We start from the raw sequence: 20,192 nt of genomic DNA, 5'->3' as shown, positions 1-20,192 counted from the left end.
GAAGTTTACAGTCTGGATTGCTTGAAGTAGAATTGTTTATGTTGGTCGGTAGCATACATATGAATCTATCATATCCTTCAAGTGTGGACAAGACAGCTACTTTTCTTTTAGTACTGCAGACAGGAACGCCAGGGGGGCTGGTACAAAATACTGGGGTCCTGGCCTTTCTATTTAAAACTATAAAAATACTTTGAAAACACAGGTCAAAATATGGAATGATTTTGACATTTATTTAGACAAATATTTAGTGTTCTTTGCATTATGAACAATGTTCTGGGTAAGTTTAAATGCCATTTATTGGCTTATAAATCTGTAATGAATATAGAGGCAATTATGAATGCCATTCAGAAAAGGCCATTACTGTATGATTAAAGTAAAATGCATACTATAAATACTTATATTTGTGTGTTTTTGTATATTTCTATTACTATTTTCCATTAAATAAATATGTAGTAAAAGTTCAATTTTTCATCCTGTTATTTCCCAGTTTTCTTTTTTTCAAAATGCATTTATATGAGCCCATTTTCCTGATTTTACTCTACATTTTCCACAGTAGCATTTTTCCGGATACTCTGTTTCAAACTGTATACTTTTTTTCTTGTTGTACTAGTAGTGTTTAGTACATGTTTTTTTAGTAATGGAAAAGTTATACAATACTATAGAAACTGTACACAACATTGCATTTGTTTGCTCAAAATAGGATTTCTTTACTTAAGTTATTATCAGTAAGGTTTTATTTAACAGGTACATTTATTTACCTATATCAAAAACCTCCCTATCGCACCAGGATAATCCTAGAAACTCCAAGTGAAGAGATATATTCAAATACGGTACATTATTCAACCCCTGGAGATAGGTGCACCCACACAAATTGTTAAGTCTAAGAAAGAACACTAGGAAACACCTAATGTGTCTTTGGGGCACTCTAAGGACAATAGAGTTAATTGATATAAAACATACTCAAATTTTATTAGTATACCTTAAAATAATAACATTTATAAGTAATTAGAAGAAGTGAAATATTAAAAGCAAGTGTATGGTATGATTGACCGAAACAAAAAATCACAAACTGTTAAGATCGATAAAACAACTATCGAAATGTGCTTTTTCTCCAATATTTCTGCATTTATTAGATAATAATAGAGATGGGGGGTTAAATTGGGATGTCTGCCCAGGGGTGCCGCGGCGCTGTCACTGGGGTGCCGCGGGCCAGACATAAAAAAAACAAAAAAACACAGAAACTTACCAATCCGCCGGGCGCCGGGACCCAGCAGCCTCCTCTCTCCTGCAGCTGTCACTGAATATCGACGTCAGTAACGAGCTGCAGGAGAGAGGAGGTTGCTGGGTCCCGGCGCCCGACGGATTGGTAAGTTTCTGTGTTTGTTTGTTTTTTATGGCTGGCGCCTGGCACGGGGCAGAGTGAGAGGAATCGTGGCAGAGGAGGGGGACAGAGGATGGTGGGAGGGGGACAGAGGATGGTGACAGCGGGACAGAGAAGGAGAGCAGAGGATGGTGACAGCGGGACAGAGGTTGGTGACAGGATGGTGACAGCGGGCAGAGGATGGTGACAGCGGGACAGAGGTTGGTGACAGGATGGTGACAGCGGGACAGAGGAGGAGAGCAGAGGATGGTGATAGCGGGACAGAGGTTGGTGACAGGATGGTGACAGCGGGACAGAGGAGGAGAGCGGAGGATGGTGACAGTGGGACAGAGGAGGAGAGCAGAGGATGGTGACAGCAGGACAGAGGTTGGTGACAGGATGGTGACAGCGGGACAGAGGAGGAGAGCGGAGGATGGTGACAACGGGACAGAGGTTGGTGACAGGATGGTGACAGCGGGACAGAGGAGGAGAGCAGAGGATGGTGACAGCGGGACAGAGGTTGGTGACAGGATGGTGACAGCGGGACAGAGGAGGAGAGCAGAGGATGGTGACAGTGGGACAGAGGAGGGGGACAGAGGATGGTGACAGCGGGACAGAGGAGGAGAGCAGAGGATGGTGACAGTGGGACAGAGGAGGGGGACAGAGGATGGTGACAGCGGGACAGAGAAGGAGAGCAGAGGATGGTGACAGCGGGACAGAGGTTGGTGACAGGATGGTGACAGCGGGCAGAGGATGGTGACAGCGGGACAGAGGTTGGTGACAGGATGGTGACAGCAGGACAGAGGAGGAGAGCAGAGGATGGTGATAGCGGGACAGAGGTTGGTGACAGGATGGTGACAGCGGGACAGAGGAGGAGAGCGGAGGATGGTGACAGCGGGACAGAGGTTGGTGACAGGATGGTGACAGCGGGACAGAGGAGGAGAGCAGAGGATGGTGACAGCGGGACAGAGGAGGAGAGCAGAGGATGGTGACAGCGGGACAGAGGTTGGTGACAGGCTGGTGACAGCGGGACAGAGGAGGAAAGCAGAGGATGGTGACAGTGGGACAGAGGGTGGTGACAGCGGGACAGAGGAGGGGGACAGAGGATGGTGACAGCGGGACAGAGGAGGAGAGCAGAGGATGTTGACAGCGGGGCAGAGGAAGGGGACAGAGAGCAGAGGATGGTGACAGCAGGGCAGAGGAAGGGGGACAGAGAGCAGAGGAAGGGGGACAGAGAGCAGAGGAAGGGGGACAGAGAGCAGAGGAAGGGGGACAGAGAGCAGAGGAGGGGCACAGTGGGGCAGAGGAGAGGCACAGCGGGGCAGAGGAGGGGGATACAGCGTGAGAGGGGCAGTGGAGGGGGACACAGCGTGAGAGGGCAGAGGAGGGGACAGCGTGTGAGAGGGCAGAGGAGGGGACATTGTGAGAGAGGGAAGAGGAGGGGGGACAGCGTGACAGAGGGGGCAGTGTGAGAGGGCAGTGTGTCTGGATGCAGAGGGGGCAGTGTGTCTGGATGCAGAGGGGGCAGAGTGCCTGAGGGCAGAGTGTCTGGATGCAGAGGGGGCATTTTTGCATACAACTAAATAAGTATTTCTGTCCTGACCTAAATACTTATTACAATTATTACAACTACTTCTAAAACAGGACTGCTCAATAATTATTTTGGAGGGGTGCCTTGAAAAAATTTGGAGACTCTAAGGGTGCCGCAAACTGCAAAAGTTTGGGAACCACTGGGTTAGGGTGAAAGTCTGCTAACAAATAGTCATATCTGGGAAGGTATCCACTAGAATATAATTAGTGATTCACATCCTAATAGGAACACTACTATCAAGACTAATAACATTGGTAATCTATGATCAAATGGCTTGGTAGGTTCCTACTAATAGGGGAGTTTCTGTACTTCTTGTGGACAGGTTCACGTGTAGGGTGAAACTGACGTTTTTAAGATGTTCACCACTTTGGTTTATACAAGAGCAATGCTCCTGATCATGGAGTAGGAAGCCAAAATATGCTACGTATATAAGTAGCTACTTAATCTCTATTGCTATCGTTATAGAGTCTTATACACGGAACAAGTGAATTAGGATATTTTAGCTAATCATATAAGTTGCTTAATTTGTTGTAACCAGACTGATATCTAGAATGAGACTATCATGTTCAGATGTTCAACATGTAGATTGTATAAGAACAAAACTCCTGATCGTTTAAAGAAGCCTCGTATTGCTGGATGAATGAACAGTAATTATGTCTGCCCTGCTATCGTGAGAGAGTCTAATTCTCGTAGCTCCCCTGAAGTGTCAGAAACTGCAGACTCCTAACCCTATAGAACCCCACAACATCCCAGAATAAGGAAATTTATAGTGATATATAAAGCAGAGGAAAAAAGCAGCACGAGTAACGCCGATGCGCGTTTCACTCTGCTAAGCTTTCTCAAGGCAACCCGATCCAGCGCTTCAATAGGCTATTTATGGTACAGGAGCCGCCCACTGTTATACGTCATCTCGGGCGGGTACCATGGTAACTGTAAATAGTTAATGTTTTCGCCCATTGCAGACCGTCTCGTGTCATGTATTGTATTGTATTAAGAAAACATCATAGAGACACTGGATATCCGATATTAGTAACATGCTGTATAACTTTTCATCAGAATAAAGGTAAGTTTAAAACAAAGTGTAATGAAGACGGATCTGTTTGCAAGGAGATGTCAATAAAACATTCTATCCTAAATAACTGGAATAAATTTGGTTGTATGTGTTATTCTCTTATAAAATCATTAACCCAACAGTAAGTAAATAGTGGAATTGAGATGACAAATCCTGTATGTTATATTTACTAATTCTAGTTTACCTAACCTGATTATAACATACAGGATTTGTCATCTCAATTCCTCTATTTACTTAATGTTCCTTAATCCATCCTTTGACTTGGAAAAGGGAAGGGACTGGGAAACGTAAAACCTTGGGTGGATCTAGAAGGTGGTAGCAGTAGTGGATTTATCTTTCCACTGATTGGGTATGGACTGGTGTACTTAGGCTCCAAATTAAATTAGGGCATCTTCATGGCAACGTTGCGTGTGGAGAGCCACACTTTATTGCCCACTCAGAATAGTTATCTGTCCTATATCTACTGATCTGCAAACCATTTTTGGTTTTCTACCACTGTTTTCAGTTGCTCCTACATCCTCTACCACAGTCCCCGAAGTTCCTATACATGCTTGTCTGCATAAGGAACTCCAAGACAACACCAAGCGGAAACAGGGTAGACTGTGTCTCGAAACTAAGCTGTAATAGTGAATGGAGCCTGTTTACCAATGCTTAGCACCACTGAACAAACTGCGCATAGTTTAACATGCCCCCGGTCTTCTGCAAGGAGGTATGGGCTTCATTGCGTTAGACTTACAGGTGCATATCCTCTAAGTCAGTCACTGGAGAAACAGGTGGGTGAAAGAAGCGAGGTCAGACAATCCTAGGTCATGCCAGGCTGGTATGCAGTACCGAATCAGAATTCAGAGAGTGGTCAGGAAAGCCAAAGGTCAGAGCCGGTCAGGAAACACAAATGAGGATCCATGGGAGAAGTCAAGAGCCAAACCAAGGTCCTAACAGGGAAGTCAAGCCAATTGTAACAGGAGTGGGGTAGCAAGTCATGTAGACTGGAACTGGTAGAAGCGCTGGCGCTGTGGTGGACCTAATACTCTGGTACCTTAATGGTGCCAGAGTCCTCCTTATATAGGAATCCCAGCGGTCAGTGACATCACTGACCTCCAACGACGTGATTATTTGTAACTATTATAATGAGAGATATTTATAGTTTCATATAGGATTGTCCTAATACTTACCTTGATTGAATATATCTATCCGTTTTGGCAAAACCACTATGCTATGATCATAATATGGAATGTTGCATAACCATTTCGGAGGCGTTTACTGGTGGGGCGTGTCTTTATACTGTGTGGCAGCATCATCATTGTTGATGTTCCAGAACGAGGCTTGACTCTGTCTACACGATTTAAACTGTACCTCTAGACGGCTCCGATTTCTGTTGTTTTCTTACATATGGAATTGAGATATGTCTCACTATTATTGTCGTAATGATTATTTTTATATATGGATTAGTTTATATATTGGGACCCAATCACGTGACTAGGCATAACTATATAAGGACACATTTGGAGACTTGACACACTACCTTGAAAAAGATCCAAGCATTAGGATCGAACGCGTCGGTGTTCAGTGTGTCATTCTGTGGACAAGAATTCCTACCTGCACGTATTTACCATCTAATTGTCTTCCTCACTCTGGTAGGAGTACCTATGCTATATATCTTATTTATTAAAAGATTTATACTTACTATCTTAGATCTTTTCTCCTATATCTTTTGTTTATATGGTGTTTGTTGTGACACTAAGGAGGAATAAAGCCCATTTTTGATGTGCCAGGATTAAAGAAAGTATCTTGTAAGTAGGACCCCCTAGGGGGAGACTTTCAACCTGTGGAGAAATGACTATTTCACCAGGCGAAGTGATGATCCATTAAACACGTTTTATCCATATTTGGACACACATTGGGCTGGTGAAGGTTTCATTCGGAATATACAGCTCTTTCTCTCCACTGGATAATTTTATCCACTCCCATTTTCTGACTTAACAAATTATAATTTTTTTTATTCCTTTTATTATACTCTTTGGAGACTAAAGAGAAGAATGTATGTGGACCAACATCTTTAAATATAAGTATTATCTTTGCTATATGTCTTATATTTGTTCATCTAGTATATTATATCTGTTTAAGTGGAACGACAGTTCAGAACTATTTTCCTATATGTAATTTTAACAACTGTAGCTGGATTGCCTTGATTCCTATGTACACTGGCCATTGGAAAACATAGTAGAGCTTCTCCGGTTCCATTTCTATGTCCTGTGCAGAAATATGTTTCCAAGGAAGCTCATTCTGGACTGGTTGAAGTAACGCTTCTACATCTTCAGGAGCTTCTGCAATTATCACCAAGTAGATCTTTCGTCTGTTAATATTTTGTGGTGTGTGGGTTGATCCTCCATAGAGGATCATAGTTTAACGTCGTCTTGTTTATGATTTTTTTTATTTTGCCAAAGGTGATTCCTGTGAATTATTTAAATTTAAAGAAATTAGGAAAGAAGACTTCTTTTAACTACCTTTGCAATATATATATATATTTTTAATGGACATCTCTAGGACCTTGGATGATATTTTTTTTGAGCAGTTACAGGACCTGGGAATATTATGGTTTTTTTTATGGGCTAAAGCATTATGGATTAAAATCTTACAAGATTGGTTTAATTACAGATGAAGACAACAGATATATACTCAAAATTGGAATTTCTGCGCTTCCCAGAGAGAAATGTATGTAAGCAGCCAAGGGGTAAGTGTGTAGGGGAACGGTCCCAACCCCTTAGGAGAAAACAATACAATGGTCACCCTGGCGGGGGTAGGGAAAGGGAAAGAGGGGGAGGGGATTGGAGGATATGAAGAGCCAAACAGTGAAGACGGTAATATTTGTAAACGGGTAGGCCAGCCGGCATACTCGTGTTTATTCAATAAGGAGAGACCAATCTTATTCAAAGGTCTGAAACAGTGTATCAAACAGAAAAATAGTCTTGCATATTTAAAATGGAAAAGTCATACATGATAACCAGAGCCGCCGGTCTGTTACTAGATCCAGTGACTAATGTAATGTAAGCCAGCCGGCTAGAGTAAAGCACCTGAAGCCGTACAGTCTGAGTCCCGCAAATGTGTTGCAGGGATAGTCTATGGGCTGTACTGGCCGAGTGTAAAAAAGTATGCAAATGTATCACTGAAGGTTCTCACCCACGGCTTGAACTTTGTTGTTCTCGTAGAGTGGTACCGTCAGATGATAGTGTAATTCTGTAAACAGCTGAATATGAGGCAGTTCGAAAATAATAATCTCCGTCAGAGAAACACTTGTTAACAAGCAGGAAACAGCTGTGTGTCCAAAGAAGTCCGTGAACCGGACTAGTATTGAGTATAATGGATAAAATGTCCACTAAAAGTCCATCAGACATAGGGTGAATGTGCAGTGAGCAGATAATAAAGGCTGTATACAAAGTCCTTTAAAAATCTGCTGTATATAATAAGTCAGTGAACCGGACTGTTGGCTTCTATACAAAAGCTCTTAAACGGAAAGTCCAAAGTCTGAAGTAAGAGTCCTAGATAGAGGAAAGGGCAGTGCACTTACCCTGTAGGGGGAAACAAACTGGATATCCCGGTCCTACGGTGGTCCTCTCAATCTGAAGCCGCACAATGAATGAGCCCGCCCGAAGTCTATGTGAACAGCTGGCGGGTGAATCAAATCCTTGGCGCATGTGTATAAGCAGCCGCGGTGTGGAAGCGCCACAAAGCAGAGTCGGACGCTATAAAGTGGATATCGATTGAAAAAGGTAAATAACAAATACAGAACCTACGCGTTTTACCCCGGAGGGGCTTCTTCAGGGATAGGTAATCAGTGATTAAGTGAAGGATGAGGTGAATGGTACCTAGATATAGTCCTTGTCTTACCATATACGTTCCGTGATTGGTCAGGATATTGAGTGGCAGTTGTAAAATCACACCCCTATCCTCCGCTGTAGTCTCCACTGGGCTTAAGTAATGGACACTTCGTATATGTATTTCTGAGACAAGGTAGTATGAATGAAAAGCGCAATGTGGTTTAAATTATGAGAAATAGTTAAAGGTGTTTAAATCAAAATCAATATTAAGACCACTAGGTGTAAGTGTCTTCAGGGTGTAGATGTATTTTGCTTCTTCTTGTGAAATTTTCTTTATATATAGTCTCCCCCTCTCCATGGTTTTTCTACTTTGTGTATACCTAGAAATTTCAGAAGGGTATGATCATGCTGGTGGTGATTGGAGAAATGTTCAGGGACGCGCTATGCATCTTGAGTTCATTCCTTATATTTCTTTGATGTTCTGCAATTCTTGTAGAGAGTTTCCTAATCGTCCTCCCTACATATTGCATGCCGCAGGGACATTCTAAGAGATACACTAATCCTGCCGTGTCACAGGTAAGTTTTTCTTTTATGAGGAACTCTTCCCCAGTACTTTTTGAAGTGTAGGAGGTAATTGGTTTTGTGCTGATAGACTTGCTTTTTTTGCAAGCTATACACCTGTAGCAAAAATAAAATCCTTTTGTCGTCTCTTTCAGCCAGGTGCATCCTTCCTTCTTTTTTCCTGGGGCAATAGTGCTATTCACCAGTCTAGTCTTAAGATTGTCTGATCTTCTGTAGACAAATTGCGGTTTAGGGGGTAAGATGTTTTTAAGATCTTTGTCTCCCAGCAGAAAATCCCAATGCTTTTTGAAAATCTGTTCAACTTTCTTTGCATCCTTGCTGTATTTGGTGATAAAAGGAAGTATTGGTTTACTTTTTGCAGGGTGGTTGTCTGGTGGAGTATTCCTGTTGAGCAGGCTATTTCTCTCCGTGTTCCTCACTTGGAGGTAAGCTGAACAGCCTGGGGCTGGTTTATCATTATGACAGGGGGAACCCTTGCTGCAGATTCCCTATTATAGGTCCACCATCCACGGCTGGGTTGCCTGGTGCTGGTTTTCGTGAAATCAGGGGGACCTCACACTTTTTTTCCTCCCTGATTTTGTGACTAGCAGCACTAGGCTGGCACCACAAGGGTTAATATCATTAGGAGGCGGGACCCCACGCATCTTATTTTTCACATTCTTTTTTTCAAACTGCATAAAGCTGGTAGCTGTATTACTGCCAGACCCAGAGGCACTGACAACTACATATCTACATGCAGCGTCCTGTGTAGTAAGGCTGAACAGAGTAGCTCTCAACAGGGCACGGATCTTGAGATCTGTGGCTTAATAAATTCGGGCGCATGCAAAGCCTAAATGCGTCTGTGTAATACTGAGCGTGGGGTTGTGCTCAGAATGCGTGCCTTGATGAATCAGGCTCCAGGAGTTTAAGGTCCAACAAGACTGTCAGAATGAACAACACATGGAGGTTGGCACAGGACTGGTTGCCATCCTCAATATGATGATCACCCCCTCAACCTCCCAGGGCCTGAGAAGGTGAGTCTAAGTTACGATACGCATCTTCCTCTGCTCCTGCACCCACTACGGCCCTTTTTCAATTAATCACACATGTTTAATAGATTAAAGCAGAGTATATGTTAGTTATCATAAATATGGCAAATACATTTTATTGTCTTTAGAACTATATGCTACATTCTGAAAACTGTTTAGTCTGTCACCAGTGTTGAATATGTCTTGGGCACATTCCATTTAAAAATAATGTTTGGAAAAAATACATTACAACACAGGTTTGCAAAGTTTAGTAAATCAGCTGTTAAGATGTTTTAGTCACAAATTTCTTTGGAGTGGCCTCAACATCCTTACAAGCTATCACTCACGCGACCTCCAAATCTGGTAAACAGTCCCCCAAGCCTCTATTGCTCGCCATAGACATCCCTGTTACTCTCAGATCTATACAATCTCTGCTGACTGCCTTGAAGTCTGATTTCACATTTGAGTTGTGGGCGACAGTTAAAGAAATTAAATCAGACTTGGTGGAGATTGGTGTTTAAATGGACTATCTTGAGACCAAAATGGAGGAGCTGATCTCCTTGCATAATGATCTCATCGCGGCCCACAACTTGTTACAGGAATGGGTTTCAGCTGTCAAGGATAGGCTCACGGACCTGGAGGACCCGTCTCATCGTTATAACATTAAGATACAAGGTATCCTGGACTCTGTTTCAAATGTGGACTTATATGCTTATGCCACGAACCTATTTCACAAGTTGCTGCTGGATGCCTCAGACTCAGCCTTTAATATCAATAGGATCCACCGGCTGCCTAAATCTTGCCAAGCTCCTGATTTGGCACCCAAGGACACTTTACTTAGGGTCCATTTATTCCGTATCAAAGAACAGATTCTTCGGGCAGCCCTACTTTCCTCCCCAGGCCAGGAGGTTCTGGGCAAACTTCAGCTGTTCCTAGATATCTCAGCTGCTACACTTGCCAAACATTGCTTGTTCTACCAAATTACCACATCTCTACGTGTGGCGAACATCCCTTACCTCTGGGGATTCTCTACTAAATTTCTTGTCCATACGAAAGGGATTCATGTTGCAATCCTCACCACAGAAAAAGGTTTCTCTATCCTTCAAGAATGGAGTATCTCTCTTGAAGAGTTTTCTGTGCACTCTGTTGCCCAGGTTCGAGGAATGATGAGGCCTTCTACCCTTCTTCTTCTGCTAAGAGCCACCCTTAATGGACGATAGTATGCTCTCTTCCTGTTTGTGGTTGCTACAAACTGTTTTTCTAACTTAGTACATTGCCTTACTCAGGCAGGTCCCTGGCTTGCATTGCCCTTCCCCTCTCCTCTGAGGCACATAATCACCTGGTTTGTTCCATTTTGATTTCGCATGCCTTAAGGAGACAGGTATGGTGCTCGCTGCCTGTTATAGTTTGTCTTGTTCACTCTTTTCATATTTATAGCAATGCCTGTATGCAAATGTTTCTCCTGTGCTCATTCCACCTCTAACTAAAATCTGTAATCTTTCTCTCTCTACTGGTATTTTTCCATCACTATTCAAGCATGCAGTGAATACTATTTTAAAAAAAACAAAATTCTGACCCAAACACTCTCTCAAATTACCGCCTCATCTCTCAGCTCCCATGCCCCTCCAAGCTTCTCGAGAAGCCTACACTCGCCTCACACACTTTCTTACAGCAAACAACCTACTGGATTCTCTTCAGTCAGGCTTTCGCTCTCAACACTCCACAGAGACTGCTCTGACCAAAGTTGTCAATGATTTGATCACAGCAAAAACTGAAGGCCATTACTCTCTTCTAATTCTCTTGGATCTATCTGCTGCATTTGACACTGTTTACCACTCTCTCTTCATACAAACGATACAATCCCTAGGTCTTGAAGGCACTGTCCTATCCTGGTTCTCATCCTACCTATCTAATCGCTCTTTCAGTGTAAATTCCTCTGTATCCACCTCTGCTCCGCTTCCTTTATCAGTTGCTCTGTCCTAGGTCCTCTCCTATTCTTTATCTAGACCACTTCTCTTGGAAAACTAATAAGCACCTTTGGATCTCAGTATCATCTCTATGCTGATGATGCACAAATCTATCTATCCTCTCTCAATCTTTCACCATCTGTGTTAGCTCGCGTTACTGACTGTCTTTCTGCCATTTCATCTTTGATATCTTCTTGCCAACTTAAGCTCAATCTTTCAAAAACTGAATTAATAATATTCCCACCCAAAAACAGAAGCTTCCTGCCTGACATTTCTATTTCTGTTGATAACATGACCATAAATCCCACCCCGCAAGCTCGCTGCCTAGGTGTAATCCTTGACTCACAACTATCATTTATTCCCCACATTGAGTCTATATTTAAATCTTGTTACATACATCTAAAGAACATTTCCAGAATACGCATATATGTCACACAAGACACTGGAAAAACCTTAATTCATGCGCTGATCATCTCCCGCATCGACTATTCCAATTCCTTCCTTACTTGTCTTCCCAAAATCAGACTTGAATCCCTACAATCTATTTTGCACGCTGCGGCTAGATTGATTTTACTTGCAAATCGTTCTTCCTCTGCTGAGCCACTCTGTCAGTGTCTACATTGGTTGCCTGTATTTCAACAAATCCAGTACAAAATTCTTCTATTAACATGGAAGGCCATCAACAAAATTGCACCTACATACATCTCCTCACTTGTCTCAAAATATATCCGAACTCGACACCACCGTTCTGCACAAGATCTGCCTCTCTCTTCCATTCTCATCACATCCTCCTATTCCTGTTTACAGGACTACAGGTTACTGCACCCACTTTGTGTAATTCCCTCCCTTGCAGAGTAAGACTTTCCTGTAGTCTTCAAACCTTTAAGCGTTCTCTGAAAACCCACCTCTTCAGACAAGCTTATAATATTCCTTAACCAGCATCTTAATATTCCTAGGTTACCCTATTACCACCATCTACACAGCTAACACAAGACAACAAGCCTCTGACCAACATTGCTGTATGACTGATCACACAGCCCACTCAATACTTTTTACCATTGCATTCTAGCTGGTCCAATGTGAAATATGATATAGCACATGCCCCTGTGACAAAAGCCTTAGATTCCACATGGAAACTATTTTTGTTTTTCCCCTGCTTCTTTCCCTGAATTTCCCCAGTCCTGGTCCCCTATAGACTATCATAGGTGCTCCTATTCCACTCCTCAGGTTTTACTCAAGGTTGTTTCTCAATTACTCCAGGCTTAGCCATGGTTCAGTTTCTGTCCATAAATACTAAAGGCCTGAATTCCCACAATAAGTGTAGTTTAGCTCTTAAATATATTACCATTCAGGAGACCCACATCTCCCTCCATTCCCCTCCTCAAATCCATAATAAATGTTACCCCACCTCCTATGTGGCATGTGGCCCCTTTAAACTAAATGGTGTGGCTATTTTGATTAGGGTGGGGTGTCCTTTTAAATTGGATAAGAAGGTAGCTGATAAAAATGGCCCCTTCTGCTGCATTCCCTGCCCCATAAGTTTGCTCAGCTGCTTGCTGATTTCGATCTGTATAATGTTTGGAGAGCAAAGCACCTGGGAGAATGAAATGATATGTTCTTTTCCCCAGTGCACAACTCCTTTTTTTCTCCTACTTTCTGATATCTCCTACCTTCCGATATATGTTCTCTACAGCGGGCCTCCAACAGAGCTCAGCCCAGTGCTTTCAACCCCTTTTAACAAGTGTGGCTAAGGAGTCCAGTGGTGGTAGCAGCTTAAGCTCCTCCTACTGCGGTTAAAAGGCGCATTTGCTACAACGAAAAGGGGATGGTGGCAAGGCAAGCCCAACCAGTCCACAGCAACCCAACATACAGGGTGGCATAGGCGGTCCATCCTGTCACAACAAGTGATGCAGGAGGCTGGAATATTCACCATCCCCAAGCCTGGCAAGGACCCAGCCCATTGCCAAAGACCACAGACCAATTACTCTCTTAAATACTGATGTTAAACTATTTGCCAAGTTGATTGCCAACAGGCTAAATTCCATCCTGTTGAGCCTAATGAACCAAGACCAAGTTGGTTTTGTGTTGGACAGGGGAGCCCCAGATAACACACTCTGGGTTCTTAATATATCGTCAATCCACATGCCTAGGGCTCAGCCTCTGCTGTTGCTGTCATTGGACTCTGAAAAATTATTCAATGGGATTGATTGGGATTACCTGAAGGCCGTCCTTGCCAGGTTTGGATTTTGTGGTTTCTTCCTGCAGGCGATTCACAACTTATATAGCTGCCCCTCAGCTAGAGTTCTTGTATTAGTGCTCGCAATGAAGCCCCTAGCGCATGGAGCTGAACAACCTCCACTATCACTGGCACCCAGATTGGGGATCTGCATCATGAGGTTTGCTTATTCGCAGACAATGCCCTTCTATTCCTGACTGAGCCTGAGAGGAAGTTCTCCGGGCATATTCTGAGGCTTCCTACTACAAAGTAAATTCTACCAAATCAGCAGCTTCCGCAAGGTAGGCAGTCCACTCACAAATTTCACTGGTGCCCCTCATCTCTTAAATACTTGGGAATACATATCCCTTCCCATCCTAAGGACCTCATAGAATGCAACTATACCACACTCCTGCATCACATTACAGCTCGTTCAGATCCATACCAGTTGTGGTTCCTCATCAAATATTCAATAAGTTCTATGCAAGTGCCTTGCTGTTTGTTGGAAGAGGCAGGTGTCATAGGATGGGTCTGTAACATCTGTTTCGTCCTAAATTTAGAGGTGGCCTTGCAGCCCATGACCTGGAACTCCATCAGCAAGCCGCAAGGCTTGATCAACTTAAGGGGTGGATGGCTCCCCACCCTCGCAAGCCATAGATCTCTATAGAAGCCCACGTAGAATCCTCGCTTCTGTTGGAGGACTTGCTTTGGTTGGAAGGGAAGTCTAGGCCAGACACAATATCTATCCTACATAGGGTTAGGGATTGCCTAGCGAGCTGGGGCAGGTGGTTCAGGATATTTCTCTGCCCTCCTCTCCTTTTTCTCCTTATGGTGGCATCTTTAATTCCAGACCTCCGACTGGATCTTTGGATATCCTGGGGAGTCACTAGGGTTTTAGACATTTTTGAGCATGGCGTTTTTGGTACCGTTCTCCTCTCTATTAAAACCCGACCTCTGATTTCTACAAATACATCCAGGTGCACCATTGATTCCAGTCACAGCAGTCCTGCTCGTTCCCACTGCAACCCCTTTCCCTCCCACCTGGCGCTAGCGAAGCTCCTGATTTACTCACATTCTGATGCTGGGGGGTATATCCACTTGGTATCAATGTCTCCTGACAGAGGCGATCAATGTAATTTGCAAGTTCAAGTGCCATGGGAATCTGACCTTGGTCTCCCTGGCAGATGAGGACTGGGATCACATTTTCAAAAATGTATATAAGATGTTGAGATGCATCAATCACTCGGCAATGCTCATTAAAATTATTCATAGATTATATTACACCCCAATTGAATTGCATAAAATTTGGCCCACAGTATCTCAGAACTGTTGGAGAAAGTGCGGGGAATTTGCATCCCTCTTCCACATTTTCTGGACCTGACCCAAAATTAAACCTCTGTGGGATAAAGTATTTGAACTATTTCGACAAGTAACCTATCGCATCCCAACCATCTCTGGCCCTTCTCCAACTATACCCACCTAATTTTCCGACTTACCAACGGTATGTTGCGGTCCATATTTTAATGATCACTAGAGTGGCTATTGCGCTGCACTGTTGGCTTCCAGTATTCTACCTCGGCATCTTCCCCTCTGATGAAGTGGTTTACCTGATGTGATTATTATGCTACTCATATATCTGCCTCGCCCTCTAGGTCCCATTAGGGATCATGTTTCTTCTCCTTGAACTTTGACGACCATGTAAAGGGCCCTCTGTTTGTCCCATTGATTCACCATACAGGGCAGCTTCCGGTGACATCTCCCTCATGCTTCTTTCCTTTAGTCTGTATTGTACCTCTGTCTTTGTTTTTTTGGTTTTCTGTATATTTGTTTAACATGCCTGATGCTTTTATGTGACAATTGAACTGTGAATGTATACTTTTTTCTTTGGAAACTTTAATAAAAATCTTTTAAAAATAATTTAAAAAAAAAGTTAATCATGTAGTATAATTTTATTAAGCAACAATAAAGGCATCCCAGACTCATGGAACACATTTTTTTTACGTCAATGATTTTCATTGAAACTTTTTCAAAAGTAAATGCGGGTACAGAAAGACAAAAGGAGAAGGAGGGTCAAATAAGGGGAAATACATGGGGAACCCCCACACACGGGGGGAAGGAGTCACTCAAGTGAAACAAAGCCATAATATCAACAATATTTATACAGAAAAAGAAGAAAAACAAGTGCATGGCAAGGCGTATTGTCCTACATTGCTGCAGTCTGAAAATATTCATGGTATAACAGGAGTGCAGGGGGGTGTAAATTGTTTGTTGTTCTGGGGAGATTTTATGAGGGCCACCGGAGAAGGGGAGGGGAAGGAAACGGGCGTCTCGAGTTGCACCAGGGCAACTGAACCATGTAAACCATCATGCCATGTAAACCATCTCACAATTGGTCATGGAAAACATTTTATTCAAAGTACAATAAGCACATATAAATAAGTACGTAATGCATTATGTGTTAAAATGTGCCCTAATATGCACGTAAGTTTTAAAAAGAGAACAGAACTTGTGCGTAGCTTCGATTGTATTCAAATATGGGCTACTTTAGTCCAACCCTACTACACACTGTTCCACCTCTTAAGTTGTAGGGAATTGTGTCATTTGCATTTAGACACGAATTGCATACAATTGCATTCATTGGCATACTAAAATGCAATTCAAAATTATCTGTCTTTGCATAAATTTCCCCTGGTATTTGTTTCCTTTCCTATTAAATTATTTAGCAGCTCTCCTTACAGTTACTGTAGGAGAAAATGCTCCGTAATTATGTCTGTGTATAATATAATTACCATAAGCGGCAATTATTTATTTAGTCTTTATGGTTTATGGAACTTTCTGTATAATATGCTTTCAAATAATGGATATCATAACAGCAATTGACTTTTACATGTATATTTTGGAGCAAATGCCCCTATCTATTAAGTATAGAATATCACTAATCAAATTAACTTAAATGTATTAAGTTAAATAAAACCTTGAAATAAAATTGAGAATTTTACATCCCTAGGTCGATAACCAAAACTTAGTTAACTTGACAACAGAATTGCACTTCAGATCCATTTACCAAGATTCAAACCACTTAAGGAACAGTACAGAAACAAGCCAAAAGATGGTGTGTGAGAGAGAAAAGTCATGGGAACTCGCTCTTGGAAATTTGCATTCAACAAATCATCTACCATCATTGTCTATAGAACCCATGACATCATTTCCACCTCCACTTGGATCTCAGAGTTCCTACCCATCTCTGCTTCATATAGGAAAAATACAAAGATATGTGCCAGTGTTTCAGAAAAAAGTTGTAAAAGTTGGTCAAAATAATTTGACACTTGCTGCAGGAAGTACAAATGTGGTCATTCCACATACTCTCAAAAAATATAATACACCTGACTTTAAATTGAAACATATCATGCCAGTGAACTCTACCAAATTTCAAGTTAAAAATACCAGAGCTTCATTTAGTCAGATTTTGAAAGCTAAAGGAAAAACAGAAACAAGCAATTTGGTAAACAAACTCACAAATATGAAAAATAATAGAGAAACATTCACCAACTCTATTAATACTACTCTAGAGCCCTGTTCATCTGTTGTTGCAAGAAAACATTTTGCTACTGCTCTTTGTCAGGTTCATGGGAAGTCTCTCTCACAACCTTCTCAATTTAAAAAAAATGACAATGAATTAAACTGCACAAAATATATACCGGCCTGTATTTCAAATAAAAGAGAGACACATACAAATGATCCTGAATGTGGAACTAAATCCAGCACAAGCATTGCAGCATGCTCAGTTCTTGAAGGCAGTATACAGGTAAGGGTTCACTATTGTAATGATGAGATATATTTCCTCTATTGAATCAGTGATTAGCAATTGTATTACTCCTTTACAGGCTACACTTTACGATCAAATCAAAATGGTAGTATGCACTTGAGAAGGGCCATGGGTGAGTGCCCAGTTATCGTCAATTGAATCATTATGTGATTTCCTATGCTCCAAGCCGGAATCAATCATGAAACTAAAGCATAGGCAGAATTAAACCATAACCTTTGGTCCTAGACAGCACATAAAATGTATCCAAACACTTAGAAGCAAAAGGTGTAGGGTTACTAAGCCCTGTAAACAATAATTGTAATTCAGCTTGAAAGCCATTTTCTACATTCTAAAAGTAGTTGGGGGTTTGTCATACATAGTGCTCAAAGTGGAAATTTTGAAGTGGCAGTATGGTAATTTAGAAGTGGCTGTTTGAAAAATGTAATAGGAATGTAAGTTAATGGTGTATGGTGTGACCGGGGTCAATCTTGAAATGTTCTTCTCTGACAATTAAAGGATAAATGTAACAGAATCAAATGGCGCACCAATTAGATGCTGCCTGTTCTCTCCCAAAGCAATAACACCCAGCAATTAATAGGTCAAATTAAAATATGGAATCATCTTGAAATGTCCACTGGCACAGGGAGTGTTAGTACTCGGCACCAAGGGAATGTATATTAATTTATATATGAATATTTAATGTATGGGCGATGTGGTGCGGGTTAGTAACCGTCGTGCAGCGATGTAAAGGTTAAGCGCTGGGAGTGTAAATGCATTTATATTCATATTGGACATATATTGATTTGTTATGAGATTTTGAAGGAAATGTGTTTCTGCAACTGTCTGAGTAAAGGATCCCATTCTAATGAATTATTTTTATGTGCGTGAACAACACTTGTTTAGCTTAATTACACAGCAGGGGGCTGTTACCTTTCTTCCCTATGTAGCTTTTCATCCTGATTCTTAGAACCTGTCTAAATAATAGAATAGTAAGTGAGTTGGAAAATCACAGATTGATGTAAATTTTGTTAAAGTTTAAATCTGCATTAACTCTAAGCTTAGAGAATATATCACATCCTGATGTTAAATATCTCAGACATTGTGGTGCCACTAGCAGCACTGTAAAAAGGTGTTAAACCCTCCATGCTGAATAATGTACAGACTGCATGAATCAGCCTGGATTGGTTAAAGGGGCAGGAGTTTGAATTACCTTCTGCAAGGGTAGAGCTGCAAAACTGTATAAAAAAGCCATGTTTTACCATGTAATGTAGTATTCCATCTTGTATCTTCTGGAAGATTGCTAGTACCTCAAACTAGCGTGTAACTGTCCTTGTAAGTACTACTTGAGCTAATAAAACTTCACTGTTTCAAGATCCTCTTTTGACGCCTACTTATCTGCTGTAATTCTTACAGATTAGACCAAACAAATTCATTATCTGACTGTTCTTACGTTGAGACCCAGCATCTAATAACAACACTCTGCCCACTACCCTGCAGCTCCGGCCATTGTAAAAGGCCTGGAAGGCGCTGCAGCTTGGTGCCTCATGCCTTCCAGCGAGGGATCAGAGAGCTGAGCTGTCCTGAACTCTTTACTGCAGCCCTCACTAACGTCTAAATTGGGACACTCTGCAGGGAGGTCTATGTTGGGATTACTAGGGTCAGTCAAAAAGAGATTATCCCCACAAAATCAGATTGGCTGGAGATAACATCATCTGCGCTGCTAGGGAACGTAGCCAAGCCCAGCTGCTCTACAGCAACATGACAGGGGGGCATAGGTCCATCCTATCACAAATTCCTGTTGGCAAGTGGTGGGATAACCCCAGGCAGCTTTTCATGCACCAGTCAGGAGAGGATTAACTGCAGCCAGGAGAATTCTCAGGATGTCTGCAAAAGCCAACATGTCCAGGGCGGAACTTGAGACTCTGTGCAGTGTCAAAGGAATTGATATCGGGCATTCACCAAACAGGGAGGAGATGAGAGTGGCACTGATAAAATGACATCTACAGCATGGTTCCCCCAGTGGAGGAAACTGATGGCAGTAATGACCAAGGCAACTGCCCAGTTGAAAACCAGGTGAACCAGACCCCCAGAGAAAAGCGTCATCTTCTCAACGGACAATACGATCAGAACCAGCCCCTGTCCAATGATGAGAGCAGGGCATTCAAACTAATGATCCAATTGGCGGCCTTAGGGGACAAAGCAACTGCAGTAGAGCGGGCAAAGGTCATCGAGGCATGGTGCCAAGAGGAAAAGAAACCAGCAGTGCATCTTTACATTGCCCTAAACTTGAGGACAATATTGGTAACATTGACGAGCATTTGCAAATATTTGAAATTACCTGCAGACTACACGCTCTATCCAGGGTAGAATGAATGAAGTATTTGGTGCCCACAATGCAAGAACCTGCAGGGGAGGCCTACCATGGAGTGCCCTGAGTAGACTGTGTGAACTATGGTATAGTAAAAAGTTCCTTCCTTAGAGGGTACACTATTACCCCAGTGAACTATAGACAAAAGTTCCGGGACTTTGCCAAGAACCTCCACACCACCCGAGAGGAATTTGCTATCCTGCTGCGGGAGTCTGCCAGGATGTGGGTGTATGGAACTGGAGCCCAGACCATGGGAATGGGTAATAATCTTAATGTGCAAAGAGCATGTTCACCACTGGTGCACATCGGAGCAGAAAAAATTATTGCTGTACAGGAAGCCAGCCACAGTGGAAGAAGCCGTCAAGTTGGCGGATCAATATGTGGCTGTTAGGCCACACTGGCAAAACAGC

At 42.4% G+C, this 20,192-nt stretch overlaps 1 protein-coding gene across 1 annotated transcript in view; it reads left to right on the top strand.

The window, feature by feature from the left end:
• LOC142157804 (uncharacterized) overlaps positions 1-20,192 on the top strand; it is a 74,098-nt gene that overhangs the window by 548 nt on the left and 53,358 nt on the right. The window contains exon 2 of the mRNA XM_075211338.1: positions 16,617-17,414. Within this exon, the coding sequence (XP_075067439.1) occupies positions 16,617-17,414 (798 nt within the window). The remainder of the gene's footprint in view (positions 1-16,616; positions 17,415-20,192) is intronic.

Source organism: Mixophyes fleayi, chromosome 5 (genome assembly GCF_038048845.1).
Source record: "Mixophyes fleayi isolate aMixFle1 chromosome 5, aMixFle1.hap1, whole genome shotgun sequence".
NCBI classification, from domain to species: domain Eukaryota; kingdom Metazoa; phylum Chordata; class Amphibia; order Anura; family Limnodynastidae; genus Mixophyes; species Mixophyes fleayi.
The sequence above is the reverse complement of the archived record's forward strand: the minus strand, read 5'-3'. Positions and strand labels throughout refer to the sequence as shown.